This window comes from Colletotrichum acutatum (genome assembly GCF_030867785.1).
Source record: "Colletotrichum acutatum strain CBS 112980 chromosome Unknown BDZ83scaffold_99, whole genome shotgun sequence".
Lineage (NCBI taxonomy): Eukaryota > Fungi > Ascomycota > Sordariomycetes > Glomerellales > Glomerellaceae > Colletotrichum > Colletotrichum acutatum.
Window position 1 is genome coordinate 136,925 of NW_026849093.1, and position 19,532 is coordinate 156,456.

The 19,532-nt window shown below is 54.0% G+C and overlaps 6 protein-coding genes across 6 annotated transcripts; 4 read left to right on the forward strand and 2 right to left on the reverse strand.

Moving 5' to 3' along the window:
• Nucleotides 1-314: 314 nt before the first annotated feature.
• BDZ83DRAFT_585676 (trub family pseudouridylate synthase) lies at nt 315-2,974 on the forward strand (the record flags this gene model as incomplete). The annotated part of the gene is made up of 12 exons (XM_060505866.1): nt 315-436; nt 562-628; nt 688-731; nt 1,259-1,305; nt 1,359-1,374; nt 1,446-1,567; nt 1,627-1,730; nt 1,787-1,858; nt 1,916-2,131; nt 2,254-2,308; nt 2,366-2,470; nt 2,529-2,974. 12 exons carry the CDS (start codon nt 315-317, stop codon nt 2,972-2,974), a joined length of 1,416 nt encoding a protein of 471 aa, XP_060361327.1.
• Nucleotides 2,975-4,609: 1,635 nt separating this feature from the next.
• On the forward strand, nt 4,610-6,331 carry BDZ83DRAFT_722281 (family 43 glycosyl hydrolase; the record flags this gene model as incomplete). The annotated part of the gene is made up of 2 exons (XM_060512462.1): nt 4,610-4,640; nt 5,370-6,331. 2 exons carry the CDS (start codon nt 4,610-4,612, stop codon nt 6,329-6,331), a joined length of 993 nt encoding a protein of 330 aa, XP_060361328.1.
• Nucleotides 6,332-8,716: 2,385 nt separating this feature from the next.
• Nucleotides 8,717-10,406, forward strand: BDZ83DRAFT_755391 (LPXTG-domain-containing protein; the record flags this gene model as incomplete). Its single annotated transcript, XM_060514605.1, has 3 exons — nt 8,717-8,999; nt 9,055-9,306; nt 9,364-10,406. 3 exons carry the CDS (start codon nt 8,717-8,719, stop codon nt 10,404-10,406), a joined length of 1,578 nt encoding a protein of 525 aa, XP_060361329.1.
• Nucleotides 10,407-10,615: 209 nt separating this feature from the next.
• On the reverse strand, nt 10,616-15,506 carry BDZ83DRAFT_706467 (SAC3/GANP/Nin1/mts3/eIF-3 p25 family-domain-containing protein). Its single transcript, XM_060511527.1, has 2 exons — nt 13,340-15,506; nt 10,616-13,026 (listed from the first exon to the last, which is right to left on the reverse strand). The coding sequence occupies exons 1-2, from the start codon at nt 15,336-15,338 to the stop codon at nt 10,853-10,855; spliced, it is 4,173 nt and encodes a 1,390-aa protein (XP_060361330.1). The 5' UTR covers nt 15,339-15,506; the 3' UTR covers nt 10,616-10,852.
• BDZ83DRAFT_632666 (low temperature viability protein) lies at nt 15,495-17,297 on the reverse strand. The gene is made up of 2 exons (XM_060508984.1): nt 17,193-17,297; nt 15,495-17,141 (listed from the first exon to the last, which is right to left on the reverse strand). The coding sequence occupies exons 1-2, from the start codon at nt 17,210-17,212 to the stop codon at nt 15,905-15,907; spliced, it is 1,257 nt and encodes a 418-aa protein (XP_060361331.1). The 5' UTR covers nt 17,213-17,297; the 3' UTR covers nt 15,495-15,904.
• Nucleotides 17,298-17,335: 38 nt separating this feature from the next.
• On the forward strand, nt 17,336-19,532 carry BDZ83DRAFT_632669 (uncharacterized protein; the record flags this gene model as incomplete). Its single annotated transcript, XM_060508985.1, has 2 exons — nt 17,336-18,661; nt 18,720-19,532. Coding segments are annotated over exons 1-2 (1,768 nt in total), but the record flags the coding sequence as incomplete, so codon positions are not given.

The window sequence follows — 19,532 nt, forward strand, 5'->3', positions numbered from 1 at the left end:
TTCCTTCCAAGTTTTCTTGCAAGACGGCTGGTCCCTGGCTGAGGAAGGCGGAACGGTGCAAGGCGCGTCCGCTGTGTGGCTAGGCGTCGGAGCGTGACCAATCGTGCTGGCTCAATGGCAGCACCGCGCCACATTGTGGACCCAGACGGATTTTTTTGGCAGCTTCCACCCCACAGCCAGAGAAAAAAAATTTGGATTGGGAAGCTTCAAGTCCTCCAACACCACGAGACCTTCCATTTCGACGTTCGCGAGCCAACGTCAGACACCCATTGCACCTGACACGCCTTTGTCGGTTTTGGTTCAATTCGGAAACAATGGCCATGGAAATTGTCAAGCACGGCGAGGAGGAGGAGTTCGCCATCAAGCCCCAGGCCTCTGTCCCTCACCTGGACACGAGCAGCTGGCCTCTGTTGCTCAAGAACTACGACAAGCGCAAGTTTTCTCCCCCTTCTTGGACTTGGAGCAGCTGCTCGTCTAGACCATCACAAACAAACGACTGACCAGGCTCCTTGCAGTTCTCGTTCGGACGGGTCACTTCACTCCCATCCCGGCAGGATGCAGCCCTCTGAAGAGAGACATCAAGTCCTACATCTCTTCCGGTGTCATCAACCTTGACAAGCCCTCCAACGTATGTTTCTGTAGTCGCGATACTTCATATGTCTGTCAAGCATACTAAATATTGAGTAGCCCAGTTCCCACGAGGTTGTCGCTTGGGTCAAGCGTATCCTTCGGTATGCAATTCCCATCCCCTCGTTTTTATGTTTGTGAAAGCAATGCCCCGCGCCCGGTCGTACGATTAGCCCCCGACATCGAAGACGGATTTCTCTACGGCAATGGCTAGCCAGCTTGAAAGAAATTGGCATCAATGGTGGCGCCTGGTCAGCGAATTCCGACGGCGACATGACGCAATTTACAGATGGTTCCACACGATGCGGTCGGGGATTCCCCGTTGAAACTTCCAACGACATTGCGATCCGATGGCCATAGCCTACACGGAAACATGGCAACAGCGACTAGCATATCATGTTGGGAAAAATCTAAATTGCCATGGGAAGGCATGCCTCGCGAGGCAGCCGTCGGAACTCGTTTGCCCGGACCACCATGAGACTGCGATGTCTTGGGACTGCGGATACTGCCGTTGCCGTCTGTCAACCGAGAACACACACGATTGAACGATTTTGCGAGGCATTCGCTTATCTTTCAGAACAATCTGAGTTTTGTCGAGAAAACATCGCTAACCATGTTTTCTGTTGTGCAGCGTTGAGAAGACCGGTCACAGCGGTACCCTTGATCCCAAGGTCACTGGTGAGTCGCGTTCCCACATAACTGTCTCGAACGTGTTTTGCTAACTTTCTCAGGTTGCTTGATTGTTTGGTGAGCAGCAACCCACTAAAATGCGATGGAGCATTCCATGAGAGAGAATTGCAACTGACGAAATTTTCCAGTGTCGACCGTGCTACCAGACTCGTCAAGTCCCAGCAGTCTGCTGGTAAGGAGTATGTTGCCGTCATCCGCCTTCACGACAAGCTGCCCGGCGGCAAGGTCCAGTTCGCCCGCGCTCTTGAGAGTAAGTTGATTCAAGAAGATCCGTTGCAACTGCCGAAAACATTCTGACTCGCGATGCAGCTTTGACTGGTGCCCTCTTCCAGCGCCCTCCTTTGATCTCTGCCGTCAAGCGTCAGCTGCGTATCCGTACCATTCACGAGAGCAAGCTCATCGAGTTCGACAATGTACGTCGATCTGCTACAACATGGGGAAACGACTGCTGACCGTGTCTCAATCACAGGATCGCCACCTCGGTGTCTTCTGGGTTTCCTGCGAAGCTGGAACCTACATCCGTACCCTCTGCGTCCATCTCGTACGTCACATTGAATGTCGTTCATTCAGCCTTGTTCTGATTGCTTACATGGATTAGGGTCTGTTGCTCGGTGTTGGTGGCCACATGCAGGAGCTCCGAAGAGTGCGCTCTGGCGCCATGGGCGAGAGCAAGGAGATGGTTACTCTGCACGACGTGCTTGATGCTCAGTGGACCATGGACAACACCAGGGATGAGTCTTACCTGCGCAAGGTCATCTCTCCTCTGGAGACTCTTCTCACTGGCTACAAGCGTGTTGTGGTCAAGGACAGCGCTGTAAGTAATCCATTGCAACCCCTCTCCAAACCCCTCACGGCCCGATGCGACTTTGCGGACAATGTCTCAGTCGCGTTAAACACATGAATCGCTGTTGCATCTGATATTGACGTACCTCACAGGTCAACGCTGTCTGCTACGGTGCTAAGCTTATGCTTCCCGGTCTTCTGAGATACGGTGAGTTGTCAACCCCACGATGTCACATACGATTGACATGCTGATCCGCTTTTCTAGAGTCCGAAATCGAGGTTCACGATGAGGTCGTTCTCATGACCACCAAGGGTGAGGCCATCGCCCTCGGCATTGCCCAAATGTCCACCGTCGAGATGTCGACATGCGGTAAGATTTCTCTCCTCCCATTGCAACCTTATGACTCTTTTGACTAATGGAAAAACAGATCACGGCGTTGTTGCCAAGGTCAAGAGATGCATCATGGAGCGCGACTTGTACCCCAGAAGATGGGGTCTTGGTCCCCTCGCCTCCGAGAAGAAGAAGATGAAGGCCGACGGCAAGCTCGACAAGTACGGCCGCCCCAACGAGGCCACTCCCGCCAAGTGGGTATCCGAGTACAAGGACTTCGGAGCTCCTGCTGGTGAGGCTGCTCCTGCAGCGGCGGCTCCCGCCACTCCCCAAAAGGCGGTGGAGTCTACGACAGCTACTCCCGTTGCAGTCACCCCTGCTAACGCCGAGGATGATGGCGAGTCCAAGAAACGCAAGAAGCACGAGGGCGAGACACCCGACGAGAAGGCGGAGCGCAAGCGTCGGAAGGCTGAGAAGAAGGCGGCCAAGGCCGCGAAGAAGGCAGCCAAGGGTGGTGCTGACGACGATGACGACAGCGAGTAAGCTCCTGCGAGTTTCCTCACCTCGATTGGCTAAGATACCGTGTGTTTGTTGGCAATGGTCGGTGGTTGGCTGTTGTATCATAAAAAAATGGCTTTGGCAAGTGGCGTTTGGCTCTGAATTTCTCTGTCTCTGAACATAGTGCGGACTGGCTGGATAGGAGTAGATAGGTCCTATACGGAAAGCAAAAGTGACGACTACTACTGTCGCATCAGTTCACGTTTTAACCAGAGGCTGTCACTGTCTCGACGTTATCGCAAACATATCAGGAGTTGTTGAGCAGAGGGTGTTGAAACAAAGGCACACGCAAAACGCTGGGTAGGGACTTACGTACTCCCGGCAGCATCCCAGCGGGATTTCAGACTGCAGCACAGTTCGGGTCCCGGACCAACGTGGATCTCGTCCGAACGAGTTTTGTTTGGGAATCTCAATCATAAACAGCGCCAATATACGTGTTCCGTCCTTCGTCCGAAGACGGGTTCCCTACCCTATCACACTATCTGCCTATCAACCATGAAGGGTGAGGGAAAAAATACAAGGAAGCATTGTCACCAAGCATGTCTCAGACCACATGCCTTGGCCAACCAAGGAAACAACAGCAACTGCCACTGACCCTCCTTGATGCCTCGTAGAATTGGGTATAATGCAACCAAGAATACCGTGACCGGGTATAATTACTGGAGGTGCGGATCCCTTCTCAATGCTCCCCTGAGATGGCACTCGTGGCAGCACGTCACCCCCGCCTTTTTTGTCTTGTCCTCTCTTTTTCTTGTCGCTTCCTCGACGCCTTGGAGTCTTCTAGGCACGTGTATTGGGACCAAGCATGGATGCAAATCATTTCCCCCCTTCACAGCCCCCGTGCCCCCCGGCCTCTAGGATCAATGAATGCCGGTTCCTGTTGCGCCTCATCCCTCACGCCCTGCTTCGCCCATGCCCGATCAGCGGGGCGCCGACACCGCCAGTGGAAGATCTCCCCGTGGACCTACAGAACTTACCCATCCCTCCCACCCCGGTCACCGTCCGTCGCCTTGGGAAGGGGGAGGGAAGAAAGAGCCACTACCGTCATCCCGGTCAACCAAAGTACATCCCGTGTGGCACCGCGGTCTGAACCCAACTCCCCCAATTCACCCCAAGAGCCTCCTTTCCTGCCCATGACGACGCGGGAGTCGGGAACAACCAGGATTAACTCTATACCAAGGGTACAGTCTCTTATGTGGCTGCGCTCTAGAGGAATGGGGCGGAAGACGGGTGCCGGAATCCTATGCATGCTATGCAAATCCTTTTTTTCTCCGATCTGGGCAAAATTTCTACCTTAACGTGGACTAGGAGAATTGATGTACAAAAAGGTGAGCACTATTGGATTATCGTGGGGAGGAAGCCTAACAGGATGCTATCTGACCACCCCAACGAAGCCCATCTGACGCGTGCCCAGCCCTAAGAGTGTAAAAATTGATCTTCCAAGCAGGGAAAATAGGAAAAAAGGATTTCAATGCCGGGAGAGAGAGGTTCTAGCTTCGGGTATCCGGTCGAGGCCCAGTGAGGTGAGAGAAGGGCGCAAGTGTGAGAAGCTGCCACGCACTTTGACGACACACACCCCCCCGGCCCACCTGTTTCAAGCATCATCTGCTTTGACGTGCCATGGAACAGAACCCACCACAACCCGTGAGAGGTATCCTCCTCCTGCTACTTGCTCCAGCTCAACAATCTATCCACATGCATTTGCAGTGATAATCTCATTCCTGCATAGCTTAGAGCTGGGCGCAAGCTCAGAGCAAGGGAAAAGATTTCCCAATGTACATGTTTCCGGCCAAGGGAAAGGGGGGGTTCGTCCTCTTACACACCTATACCCACACACACTCGCGCACGCATCAAACTTGTCAGTCTCTTCTTCGGGGTGTAAGCTATTGTAGCTGTAGCTTGTAATGTGTTTATGTGCTTGTTCTGTTTGACTACAAGAAGGGCCCTTCGTCCGCACGATCCTCGAAACCGTTTTCCTTCTCGAAGTTCGCTATGACACTCATGACGGCAGCACTTTGCTTATGAACAAGTAATGTGTACTCAGTAGTTGGGATTCTAATAGACCTATTCCAATTCCTTTCCTCAAAGAGTACAAACAACCCAGACACCCTACCTACCACACGCAGAAAGACCCCTTCTCATCATCAGCCCAGGAAAAAGACTATCTTGGTCTGGACGCGAAGTCTTTGGTCTAGTTTTACATCTGCTTTTGCACTGTTTTGTGTGTTGTTTATATCACACCCCCCTCTTATACATAATTGTCAATATTTATTATACCCCAGAGCGAGAGAGAGAGAGACAGAGAGACATACAGTCGCAATGCTTTCAACAACATCACTACGGCAATATGCCCTCCTCGCAGCAGGCATCTTCAGCCTAGGAGCTTTCCAGCCCGTCCTCGGCGCACCAGTAGACGCCCTTTACGTCGTCGGCCGAGACGACAAGGTCCTCACGCCCAAGATCAACACCGACTTCCCGGACCCGGCCCTCGTCCAGGGCGACGACGGGCTCTGGTACTCCTTCGCCACCAACGGCAACGGCAAGAACATCCAGGTCGCAAAGGCCACGCAGATCTCCGGCTCGTGGGAGCTCCTCGACAACGACGCCCTCCCCAACGTCGGCTGGGCCACGGGGTCCAACACCTGGGCGCCCGACGTGCGGCGGCTCGACAACGGCAGTTTCATCATGTACTACTCTGGCGAAGTCAAGGACGGCGGTGGCCGGCACTGCATTGGCGTAGGCATTTCTGATATCGTCACGGGCCCTTACAAGCCGACGTCGGAGCCGTGGGTGTGTCCGTTTGACCAGGGGGGCGCCATCGACGCTGCCGGGTACTACGACGAGCCGACCAAGAAGCGCTACGTGGTGTACAAGGTGGACGGCAACAACGTCGGCAACGGAGGCGACTGCAACAACGGCGTCGAGCCGCTCGTGGACACGCCCATCATGCTCCAAGAGGTGGAAGCGGACGGCATCAGCAAAGTCGGCGACCCGGTGCAGATCCTCAGCCGGACGGCGGCCGACGGCCCCCTGGTGGAGGCGCCGGACCTGGTGCGCACCGAGGACGGGCTGTATATTTTGTTTTTCAGCAGCTTCTGCTTCAACTCGAACAATTACAACGTCAACTACGCGACGAGCAGGAACATCAAGGGTCCCTACCAGCGGCCGTCAAGGATGCTGCTCAAGACGGGCGACTTCAACCTCACGGCGCCCGGCGGCGCGACGAGCGTTGCTGGGGGCGGGCAGATGCTGTTTCACGGCAACTGTCCCGAGACCTCGCCTCAGCGGTGCATGTATCAGACGAGTTACTCGGTTACCGGCAGAGATGTCATCATCAGTTAAGAAGGCATGAAACAAAAAGAGATGGAAAGAGAAAGAGAGGCAGTGAGAGAGGAGGCGATTAATGACAACAGTAATCATATTTGATGCATGCCGGTTTTGGTTCGTTGAGGGATCAACAGCCGGCAACGAGAAAAGCGTTTGGACATATTTCAGCGATGCAAAGAATGCACAGCCGGAAGTTTAATCCGGGTTTGGATTTTGTTTTTAGGGCGTGTTTCTCCTCATCTGCGGGCGTTTGGATCACATCAACATAGCGACTGGAGCTTTGAACACACACCCGTTTTATGAGACAAACGAGAGAAGAGAGAGAGACATGAGAGAGAGAACAAGACAAAGGGTGTTACACCACACCAGGTTGTCGGAATGGACGGAGACAACGTCGCACGATGACGGATGAATCGGGAATCGAAGGCAAGAATACAAGATATTGGGTTTTCCTTTTTTAGTCTTTTTTTCAGGTTTGGTGAGATATACGAATCACGAACTCCCATGAATCCGTATTGAGAAAAACACTCGAACACCTCAGTGATGCAAAAGTGACAAGCTTTCAGAGGTAAAAAAAGTTCGGCTCAGTAAGACAAGACAAGCAGTCAGACAAGACAAGGTAACAACAGAGTTTTGCCAGGGGTGTAAAGGGAGTCCGAGGAAAAGAAGCTCATGCCAGCAGGGAACCCATGCGGAATTGGGTGCGACATGCTTAACAACCCCCCTAATAGCAGACGTCTGGTAAAAGGGTTGTCAACCAAAAAGGGAACTCTCGAGAGATAGACAGGCCGGGATCTGGATGATTTCCTTAAAGGCATTGAGATTGGAAAGGCGACCGGGGTGGTGTGTATTGTGGCTGAAGGCTGACGGGTCAAGCATGGAAAAGGGAGAGATGCTTCCTCCATAGGGTGATGGAGAAGAGAATGAGAGAAAAGGGCAAGAGCATTGACGAGACCCAGAACTGATCGCCAACGAGCGACAAGCCAAGTACCGCGGTACCTTGGCCGGACCCCACCTGTCCACTTGGGTCCCGCAGTGGAACCGGCTGGGCCGAGCTCACGGCTTTAAGTGGAGACTGCAAATGCCCCGATGGAAGGAGCCAAAGAGAACCAACAGTGGGAGACAGGCGTGGGAGGAAAGACGGGAACCAACTGCCACCTCACTGCCAGTTGTAAGCGCCGGGCTACGCTGACTGTCACTCACACTTTCATCTCACACTCCAACAGAACAGACCTGACCAACCAGATCAATCGCCAAACGCCGTATTCCCATTGGCACAATTATTCCTCACTTTCCTGCCCCCATCTCCCAAGGCCCATGGGTGCATCTCGCAGCCGCCCGCCATCGTCACTAACATTGCACAATGCATCCCACCAACGCCAGGCACAGGCACAAGCACACTCGCGGGCACACATACACGCAAAATCGCCAGGGGAAAAAACCACACTATCGATCGCTTGCACCACCGTATTGGGGGCAGACGGAGAGATGGCGCATCCTCCAGCGGCCGCTAACCAAATACACATCGCGGCAGACCAACAAGCTGCCGCCCTGAGGTGTCGCGCCGCACACCGTCCTACAAGTGCTGGGAAGTCTTTAGCGCTCTATCGTCTTCCTCATCGCCTGTTCACCTGACGAGCTCTTTCCAACAGGAAGACAATGCTCTCCTCATCTTGTCGGCAAACGGCGTCTAAGCAGTCCAGTTCTGTACGACTGCTCGAGTCCAGAGTGCCCACCCAACTCCCCGCCCCCTCCATCACTTCATAACCGTAATCCTCGGGAACCTGCGCAGGCCTATTATTGGCCGCCTCGATCCGGCATCACCACACCCTCTGCCGATGCCGACGACCATCTCGAACCGTGGTCGAGCAGATGGGCGGCAGGACGACGGGCCCGTCTCCGGCTTGGGACGCCGCTCTCTACTCTATCTGGCTGCGTTTGCCAAATGCCTGCTACACCGTATCTCTTACTGTGTATCTTTCCCCATACATTCGGGATCCTTTCTGATGAGCCCTGCGAGCTGCAGGTGACTCCAGACCATCACCTTACCATTCCAGACCATCCTGTTCCTGCAGCTGCAGATGGCCCCCCCAGCCCCCTGCTCGAGTGAATGGTGGAGATGGGATCAGCGTCTTCTGCGAGATATATCACCTTGCTCTCCCACCTCGACTTGGAAAAACATTCACTTTCTTGCTAAGCTTATTTCAACTGTTTTTGTATGCAATTGTTTCGTTTGTGTTCTTGGCTTGCACTGGGCGATATCTAATACCCATTTCTCGAGATATCAACTCTCTATTCTACTATCTTTAACCTAATTACAGTTTGCAAGGCTCTGGAGTCTTTGCTCTGCTCTACTTCCACTACACTCATTAATCCCTGTTCAACCGGCCGTAGCCTACAATGGCCGCTCGATCCGCCCTTCTCCTCCTCACCACAATTGTACCGGCCTGTGTATCAGCACTCCAAGTCACGCCCAATTCGCCATGTGCATCCTTCTGTCTAGACTCCAACGGCCTCGATGCCTCGGATCCCAACTCGTCCAATACCAAGGGCAAGGACATCACTTGTGTGGACGATGATTACAAGACTGGGGCCGCGGGACAGAAATACCAGCAATGCTTGAGCTGTCTTCAGGACAGCACCTTTGTTCAGGGCAGTGAGAACGACCAAGACTGGTTTCTGTGTAAGTCTTACAGCAATCACAGTTGAGGAACAGGGATGCTGACCAGCACTATCAGACAACATGAGGTACTCATTCGACTACTGCATCTTTGGGTACCCCAATGCCACTGGCGTAGGCTCCAACCCTTGCCAGACATCTACGGCATGTGGCGCGTTAGAGGCTGCTCTCACAGACGGTGAATTGGACCCAACAAAATCATCACAATACGCATACTGCGATGCGGATGGCGGCGCCATGCTCGGCTCAGCCTACGACAAGTGCCTTTCGTGTGTAAGAGCAGGCGGTGAACATTACTATCTCTCAAATTGTATGTAACCTCTTAGTCGTCAGTATCCAGCAGGCACACATCTAACATACTTCGTAGACCTCGTTGCCCTTGGAGCTGGCTGCCAGCAGAGACCAAACCCAGGCACACTAGTCGGCCTAAACGATACTGTCTTCACAAAGGGCATCATCACCGTCGTCGACCCAAAGGATGCGGCAGATGCTGACAAAGCTAAAACTCCCACCCTCCCTATGACGGCCATCGTGGGCATCGTCATCGGAGCCATCGTAGCACTCCTCCTGGCTGCCGGCTGCACCTTCATCCAGTGCCGCAAGCGCAGGGCGCGCAGACAAGGCCGCGGCATCAACCCAGAACTGTCTCGCCGCGCCAAGGGCCACCGCCCGGCCTCATCTCTCTCGTTCCGCTGCCAGACGCATCTCACACCAAAGGAACCAAACTTCTTCTCCGTGGAAGAAGAAGAGGCGCAAAACGAAAAGTATCACTACGAGTCCATGCGGCACCAGCAGCAACAGCAAGACATGGCCCCTAGCCACGTATCAAAACCCAGTCTCTGGATGCCACATAACTCCATCACCTCCTTCACAGCCGCAGACCACATCCCCTACACCGACAAGAAGCCCTCGCAAAAGGAACCCCTCACCCTCGCAAACATCACCACAAGCCTCCCCATCATCCCCGTAAAAGCACACTCCCCGAAATACAACATGGCCTCCCCGCAAGACGAGTACGCCACCCCCACGTCAACCACCTCCGTCGCGCCGCTCCTCTCCTTCAGACCCTACGTTCCCTCAGAACACGGCTTCTCTACCCCGTCAATGGGCAACGCGGCGACCTTCAGCCCGTCCACCACCTACGCCTCCCCGACCTCGGGCACGACGGCGAGCCCCTTGCTAAGCCAGGCCGGCTGGCCCGCGCCTGCGCCTGCGCATAATCGACACATCCACACCGAGTCGTCGCCGCTGCCTCCATTGGTATCGGATGCCTCCAAGACCATCCCTGGCATCGTGCGGGATCTGGCGCGGCCGTTGCCGAAGAGAGTTACCTCGTTGGGAGGCAGCCCCGTAGAGAGCTACAAGATCCAGGTGGCGTTCCCGCCGCCACCTCCGCACAAGAAGAGATAGTTGTCATGTTTGAAGCTGTCTAAAGAGCTTTCCCTCTGGTTTCATTTGTTAAAGTCATGGTCGGTAGCGAGTGGCGTTTCGGAGTAGATCTACAACATGACGAAGTAAGCGGGCACGGGAACACGAGGTTCATCATACCCAATACCAGACAATAATATAAATCACACAGGCATCTTCTCATTTCACATCGCAAAATCAATCGTGACCATGCCTGCACTTCTCAATTTACGCTTATTTACGCTCATTTACGCGAAAACGTAACAATCCAAACAAGTCTCTTCTATGGGTATTCGTAGCCCGTGTTGTTTTTTGTGTACCTTTACAAAGACGAGAACTACTAATAGGGGAAAAAAAGAGTGCCCTTCATACTCCGCGCCCGAGAAACTAAACCCTTGAAAAACGCCAATGCTGATGCATATCATACGTATCCCGTCCCTCCGTCCCTTTCACCGATGACCACTTTTCCCCCACGGCGAGCTAGCCCTACTCGCCTCCTCCGCGTGCATCATCTCGTTTTGTTCCCTGAACCAATCCGCCCCTTCGTCAAGCTCGATCCTCGAACTCCTCAACGACTCCAGATTCTCCCTCGCCTCCCTCAGTATCCTGTCAATCTCCGCATTGCTCGACGGCCGCTTCTTGACGCGTGTGACGGCTTCGTCCGCGACAGCAATCTCGTTGTCGTCGTCATCAAAAGCCCGTTTCCTCTTACTAAGCGGGGAGATCCCGTTGACTTGCGGCACGGCGGCAGCACTGCCACTGCCGCTGCCACCGTTGAGCGACTGCGAAAAGCGTAATCGGGCCTCGGCTGCGTGGTTGAGATTCGCAGAGACGCTCCGGCGTCGCTCGGTGCCGTCCAAGCCGAATGACCCGAGCCCTGCATATCGTTTCCCATTGTACCGCATCTCGTTTGCGATGGTCTCCGGCAGCGCTGTTCCGTCAGGCATCGTAACGAGCCCCATCGCCTTCAGACGCCAGCGGTCAGACACCTTGCTAACGCGCTTCTGCGGCTCTGAAGACAGTCGTGATGACGAGGAGTGTGCTGACATGGGAGGCAGTGATCGTCGGAAATTGGTAGCGCTCTTGCCAAACTCTTCCCGTATAGCCCGTGTCTTCGCGCCGCAGGGTTTAGCGCCCGTAGTCGACTGCGACAAGGCTGTTGACGAGCGAGATCGAGGTAAAGGCGTGTTCGTCGCAAGTGTTCCCATCGTCGCTGGAGCCCGGATAACATTGGCGGCTGCGACTCGTTCATCTGAGACGCCTGACAGAATGCCGGTCGCTAGCAAAGCCTCTGCTTCGGCTTGCAAGTCGGCTTGTGTGCCGTCTTTTCTGAGCTGAAGGAGCTCTCTGAATTCCTCCACAGGGTCGAAACCATTCCTCTCCAAAGCCCTTTTCTTTGCCTCGGCAATTTTAGCCGCCTTCTTCCTCTGCCTAATCTCTTCCTCCCGTTGTTCCCGCTGAGCTCTTCGGTACTCCTCCCTTTCTTGTCTGCGAAGCTTGGTGAGGCGAAGGTTTCTGGCGATTTCCCTCCATCGATAGAAGTACTTGACGGAAAGGTTGTAGACCTGGAACTTCCGTGCTTCTGCCAGATCTCTCTCTTCCTCCTCCCTTCGTTTCCTGTCCTCTTCCTCCCTGTGATGCTGTTCAAAAGCGGCCGAGACGAGCTGCTCAACCATGTACTTCTCGAACTCTTGTATCAGCCCGTTGTCTCCTGTAACGAACCATTTCGCGAAGTCGGCCATGACATCTTGCTTAGACCGCTGTTTCACGGGTGGAGCTTGAGGAGGTTTTGCTTGGGCGAGCGGTGAAGCTGCAGTTGGTACGGGCGAGGCGACAGCTGAAGGCAAGTTCTGCTGAGGTGAGGGCGCTGGCTTCACGGTTTCCGAACTAACCCCCTGGAAGTTGAAGGAAGGTAATGGGGATTGCCCGGACCCGGCTGTAGAGCTAATGGGTGTCTGAGAGAGAACGGATGGAGCTGCCGTAGTAGGAGCAAGGCTGGGAGGCTGATTCGGTGGAGTTTGAAATGTTGTAAAAGGCTTTGTCGGCTGAGCGGGAGCCGCCGCGCCTGCCGAGAAGGAGGGTAGCTGTGGTGTCGCAGACGCTTTCGGAATTGGCTGGAAGGGGCTGCTAGGAGCGTTCGGAGTCGCGGACTGCACGCCAGGATTTGATAGAAATTTGAAAGGCATTGATGACTCTGCGGCTGTGGCTGACGTTGGCAATGGGAACTTTGGTGTGGGCGGAGTGACGGTGATGGCCGGAGAGCCATCTGTCGAGGCAGCTGGCTGCGCTTGCTCCTGCGCTTTCGGTTGTGCGCCGGTGCCGAAGGCCGGAAAAGGGAAATCCGGGATACTCGGAGCTTTGGTCTGGGAAGTGCCATTTGTTTGGTTTAACGACCCGAATGGATTGTTGCTAGGTGTCGCGCTCTCGGCTGCCGCGTTTGGCTTGCCAAAAGGGCTTGTCTCTGTGGCAAATGGATTCAGAGCCGGCGCTGCTGTTGATGACGATGACGAGGCCGAGCCGCTTTGTTGAACAGAGGATGCGCCAGTGAATGGTGACGGAGCTGTTGAGAAAGGGTTTCCAAACGGGCTGGAATTTGTCGAGGTAGGCTTATGGCCTTCGGTTGCTGTGGGACACAATGTTAGCACATATTCGGCTTGGCTATGCCTACCCTCTTCGTCTTGTGCCAATGACAATATATTGCTAGTCATCTCGTCCTGCTTGCGATTACTGTTTAAGCGCTTCTCAACCTCTGAGACGGCTGCCAGTCGATCAGCCGCACCAAGTACTGCCACGTCTGAAGTCTGGCATAGTGACGTTTGATCTTGACTGAAGAGAAATGGTCCGGCGGAGGAGAGTCGCAATAAATTTGACGCCGACAAGGGTGCTGGTAGGCAAGAGGCTACAACGATACGGGTAGTGTGTGGAAGATTCTTTACCTTTGTCGAAAAACGGCGTACCCGTGAGTCCCGTCGAGGTGCCTCCTTGGGGTGCCGAAGAAGGCAACTTGAAAAAAGGAGAGTCTGCGTTCGTTGCTGAGTGGCTTCCAAAAGGAGCCTGCTGTGGAGGCGGCTTGAATGAAGCTGGTCCCGTCGAAAATCCTACAGGAGCCTGCTGGCCAGCGCCCGTGGATTCGTCGGCAATTGTGCGGTGTATGATCTCAGGAAGACTACGAGAGCCTCGTTTTCTCTCAACTAATCTCTGAGAGAAACTGTGATGGATTCTGGGCCATGTCATGCGTTGTGAGGTATCCAGATATCGTATGGGTTCGCCCGCTGGTCCTTGTCCATTCGAGAAGCTGAGACCATGCTGCTCGACAAACTCAATCGCCTGGTTTTCTGTGTCGAAGTGAAGAAATCGGTTTAGCGAAGAGGGCGTGATGTCTTTCGCCCCATGTCGTGGTCTGGTGTACGCCTTCTTCAGAGAGCGAAGAACTGAGCGGCGCAGCTGACCTAAGTGAATCTCTGCAAAACATGCCATTGTATAAGACACTTCTCGGCTTTGGAGGATTCTAAAGTAAGTGAGGTGTGCACCCGATGTTGCCATGGACGGGCCCGAGCCCAAAGGACCGTGGAAGTCCTCTGCGCTCTGCAGACTCTCGACGAGTGAGACAGCTGTTCTGATTGTATCGGATTCGGTCCAGAAGCGAGAGTCTCCCCATTCTTTTTGCACGTTATCGAGGATATTGGGAGTATTTGCGCTGAAAAGCAAATGATACGCCCTGAACTCGGCCTCATTTTCGCAAACAACACCTTGCGGCTTGCAATCGTCGTAAGCAAACATAAGCGAAAGCAATGCCTTGCCCAGTTGCTCAATTTCTTGTTGTTCAGAGAAGTCCTCTGGCGCAAATCCTTCCTGAGAAAGCAAATGTAAAGCTGTAACGTGAAACCTGGCAATTGTCTCGAGACAGTAAACCTGGTCCTTCATCTCCTCGGGAGACATTGTCGAATGAAAGATGAAGTCCCTGCGAATCGCACGTGTTCTATCCCACAGAAAACCATGCGAAGAGGGTAACTTGTCGTCGATCGGTAAGAGGTCGTCGATGAGGTAGTCGAGCGTCCTCCTGAGAGCGGCTGTGGATCTGACATCCATTGGTAGCGGAGCCTCCTGGCCAGCTGCGGAACGCGCCAGCTTCTTGACCATCTTTGATGTGTTGGCGAAAGTGGTTCGGGGGTCCTTTTCGGCAGACTGAACGTCGAATTCGGTGATGCGAGTAATCTTCTCGAAGTCGGGGCACATCGCGTCGCAGATGCCTTTGAAGTCAATCGCGTCTTCCAGCCTCTTTGGCTTATCCGGGTCGTCGATCAAGCCGGCGCGCATCAATGATGTCCTAGCCCGATCGCGATATGTCTTGTATTCTTCCCTGAACTTGGCCATCGCGGCCTTGGACGATGTATTTCCTGGATCGGACGGCCATTTTGGCGGTGCGATTCCATCCTGTCGTAGTTGCGAGAAGATTTTGTCGGAGTACGCAGTGCCGTCACCATTCAATTCGCCGTTCGCATCGTCCGTTTCGTAGTCGGTAGATCCCGAGCTGTGTTTGTGGTGGGTTTGGGTGCCGAAACCACCGCGCGACTGGGTGGTTCCAAACCCTTTCGGCGCCTTCGCGCCATTTGGCTTCGCGCCATGCGACTTGAGACCCTTCTTCTTCAAGTCGCCTTGTGAATCTCCCTTCGTGTTCTTCCGTCGTCGGTTGTCGTCTGAGCTGGCGCCATCGAACGGGTTGACGCCCTTCCGCTTTGTCGCAGGAGTCGTCATATCGGGAGGCTGGTTATTCAAGTTGCGTGTCGACCGCTGCCCACCGCCGGCGCCCGCCCCATTGAGGCCGAAAACGTTTTTGCTCGCGTCAGGCCGACTTCCGAAGCCACCAGTCGATGTGCCTCCGAATGGCGATAGCTTCCTGTCGGGTCTGCTGGGAGGGAAAGAGACCGACGTCATGTCGGATTCGCGAAAGGAAACTCCAAGAAGTAAACTACGAGGCAGACAAGAACCGAGTGGAGAACTAGGATGGAGCTGGTCTGCGTTTGCCGCGTTTTTTCGCCCGGCGCGTATCGCGTTTAGCGGCGTTTGAAGTCAGCAAAGCTATGACCCATAGCTGCGTTCCACTGAGCCAGGGGTGTGTGAGAGATAAAGACACGCCCTGTTTGTTTGCGTTGAACCTCTCAGGGTTCTCTGACGGCAGGAGCATTCTTCACAGACACTTTCGGGTGTTCCTTCCACAAGGGAAATATCGACAAATCTTTCTAGTGACAAAGAATTATTCAGTTGATGGAAGCAACAAGTGTGAATCACTGAACACAACGTCATTAGTCCAGAGACTCCAGATATTCAGCATGTGGTAAATCTCAAATCAAGTTGAAGGAAATGGTGGTTCATTAAACATCAGTTTGTTTATCATAACACTATGGGGCGCAGATCTCATGCAATCTGGCGCTCAGTGAGGGTATCTCGATGACCGGAATCTAGGCTGCGCCGAATGCTTCTATATCTAGGCGCAAACAGACCTAAACCCTCTTGGTGTTGAGTGAACGGAACCGAGCTGGGCCAAGACCCTGTCTGATCTCGTCCAGTTGCTCAAGACCAGTCTGCGGTCGGTTCTTCTTGTTTGTACGTTTTCCAGGCTTGGTGTAGCTGCCCAGGAAATCATCCATGATACTGTCAAAGTCGCCTCTGGTGGGTCCGGTTACACTGGTCGCCGTCGATACTTCAGAGACAGATGCCATATCGTCGCCCATCTCATTTGTGTACTCCTCCTCAATCTTGTCGAATCTGGCATCTAGAAGAGTGAGCTGTTCTGTCCTGACCATAGCCGACGAGGTCATGGAGAATGCAGAGGGGTTGGTCAACGCTCCCTTTCTCTTCTTCTTCCGGCCACCCATCGTTGTCGTGGTCCAAATGGAGGACTGCAACTCTGACGGAGTGTCTTTGGCCGGCTGAATTTTGCCGCCCTTTTGGTCTTTCTTGAATTGCTTGAAGTCCTCCATCCAGTCTTCGTTCTGGTGTTCTGGTAATGCCTCCCCCTCAACAGGGACCAGCTGCGGCACTGCTCCATCCTTGTACTCCTTGTTCGGTTTTGCAGTGTCGTCTGATTCCCAGCCCTCATCCTCGTCGTCGTAGCCGTACTGATCCTCAAATTCGTACTGATCGACTTCACGCGAGTCCTTGGAAAGCTCTTTGAAAATATCGTCGTCATCATCCACATACGCGTCGTCCTCCAATGCCTCCAACACTTCCCTCAAGCGGGGGTCCATATCGGGCTGGAATCCAGCGATGGCATCGGGGATATCAACCTGTGTCTCGTAGTTGGTTCGCGGCAGGTTTCTGTTGGGGAGGACGGAGGGATCCAGCAGAGCCTCGCTCTTTTGCTCCAGATCCATTTGGCGCAATGCATCTTCAAGTGATTGCGTCTGCTTTCCCTTCTTGTCGTTATTTGCTGCACCAGATGCCTCGACCCAGACAGCCTCGCCACCTCCCGAATTCAAGCCGCGCAGATGCTGCATGTAGTCGTACTCAGTGTCATCGTAGTAAACGCCGTATTCTGCCGCCTCTCCTTCATTTGCGCGTATGCTGCCAGCTTCTGATCCGAACTCAGATGCAAGGTCGCTCAGATGCTTGCTCTTCGACGGCCCACCCTTCTGAGGCACCGGGTTGAGCACCATCGAGGGCGCATTTTCGTCATGGATGAGAGGGTCATTTTGCGGTCGGTGGACAAGGGTGAAGTGCTGCGCACTCTTCTTGTCGCTGAAAACAAAGTCAGCTATGACACCTGAATACCAGTAAAGGCCAACTTACAATTTCTTTCCCTTCGCCATCTTGTTTGATTTGGGGTGTTTCGCGTAATGGTATACCGGCTTGTCGAGTTGACTGTTGGGTGCGCAGGAGGGAGAGATTCAGTGGGACGCACAGATGAGAGCCCCGCGGTCGCAAAAAAAAATCTCTTATCGATAAACGCCCAAAATCACTTTTTTGCCCCGCTGATTAATCGTCGCGGGGCACTGCTATTCTCTTCAAGGCGGGCACTTGCGACGGCTCCCACTATTACTCATTCTGATTCACAAAGCAGCTTTGGAAGTCGTTTCTTTCCACTGCGCAATTTTCACCCTATTTTTCAAAGGAGCGAGAGACGATACATCGCCGCGAAAATGGTGCACGCCAAATCCAAGAAGACCGCCGGGCTGGGCAACGCCCTGATGAACGATCGCTTTGGCAAGGGCCGTGGCGCAGACAGAAAGAAGAGTACCATCACCAGAGTGAACCACGCTACAGGAGAGGAGGTAATGAGGCAACACCGGAATTCTCTGCCCCCATGTTTTCAAGGGAAATACTCACCATTTGTCAGTACCTCACGAACGAGCGACAAGAAGCATCATGGGTCAAAATGCGATCGGTTACCGAGCAAGGCGCTCTCGACGAGTTCCTCGCGACGGCAGAGCTGGCGGGCACGGACTTTACGGCGGAGAAGATGAACAACGTCAAGATCATCCACACCGACCAGAAGAACCCGTATTTGCTTTCCGGAGCAGAGGAAAGGGCCATCATTGGCAAGCAGAAGGCCCACAGAGGACGCTTGACAGTGCCGAGAAGACCAAAGTGGGATGCGTCCACCACACCGGAGGAGCTGGACAGACGGGAGAGAGAAAGTTTCCTTGACTGGCGAAGAGGCCTCGCCGAACTTCAGGAGAACAACGATCTGCTCATGACGCCGTTCGAGCGTAACCTTGAGGTGTGGAGGCAGCTTTGGCGTGTCATTGAACGGTCAGACTTGATTGTTCAGATTGTCGATGCCAGGAACCCCTTGCTTTTCAGATCCGAGGATCTGGAGCACTACGTCAAAGATATCGACTCGAAGAAGGAGAACCTGTTGCTTATTAACAAGGCCGACATGCTCACGCTGACGCAGCGTAAGATGTGGGCAAAGTACCTGAAAGAGAACGGCATCGCATACAGATTCTTCTCTGCGCATCTTGCGAAAGAACTGCTTGAGGCCATGGAGAGCGACAACGAGTCAGAGGAGGAAGAGCCGGAGGCTGGCAGCAGCTCCAAGGCTGCCACGAAGGATGCTGCATCCACCGAGGAGGAGAGCTCAGAGGAGGATGAGGAAGAGGAAGAGAAGGATGACAAAGAGGAGGGCGGCGCTGAGACCGCTCAGCCTGAGGTCTCGCAGCCGGAGGCCGAGGCTGACGTTGATGATGAGGATACGAGAATTCTTACGGTCGAGGAGCTGGAAGATATCTTCCTCAGCCACGCTCCCGAGAACGCAGGTATGATGATGACCCCCCAAAACGTGATTGAGATTGCATACTGACGGTGGTTGAACAGAGCCTGGCCACAAGCTGCAGATTGGTCTTGTCGGATACCCCAACGTCGGAAAGTCTTCCACCATCAACGCCTTGATTGGTGCCAAGAAGGTGTCAGTTTCATCAACACCAGGAAAGACCAAGCACTTCCAGACAATCCACCTCAGCGACAACGTCGTCCTGTGCGATTGCCCTGGTTTGGTCTACCCCAACTTCGCAAACACCAAAGCCGACCTGGTCTGCAACGGTGTGTTGCCGATTGATCAACTGCGAGAGTTCCAGGGACCGGCTGGTTTGGTCACCAGGAGGATACCCAAGTCCTTCTTGGAGGCAGTCTACGGAATCAAGATCAAGACCCGCGCTATCGAAGAGGGAGGCACCGGCACTCCCACTGCTCCGGAGTTGCTCCGCGCATACGCCAGAGCCAGAGGTTTCCAGACCCAAGGATTGGGGCAGCCTGACGAATCAAGAGCTTCCCGTTACATCCTCAAAGATTACGTTGCCGGAAAGCTCCTCTACTGTGAGCCGCCACCAGGAACAGTTGAGGGCCCAGAGTTTAACGCAGAGCTCTATGACGAGACGCATCTCCCCGAGAAGCGTCGTCGAGCCCTCAGCACGTCTATGGACACCATGTCCATTGTCGACGATGATATCTCGATAGCTCCCTCGGACCTGGCAGCTCTGCCGGCCGGTCCCAAGTCCAAGCAGATCGACAAGGGTTTCTTTGGCCCCAACAGCAGTGGCGGCCACACAAAGATGCCCTTCAGCCACAAGTACACAGAGCAGGGTCAGAAGCACTTGAGTGGAAGAAAGGCAAGGGCAATGATTGCTCTGG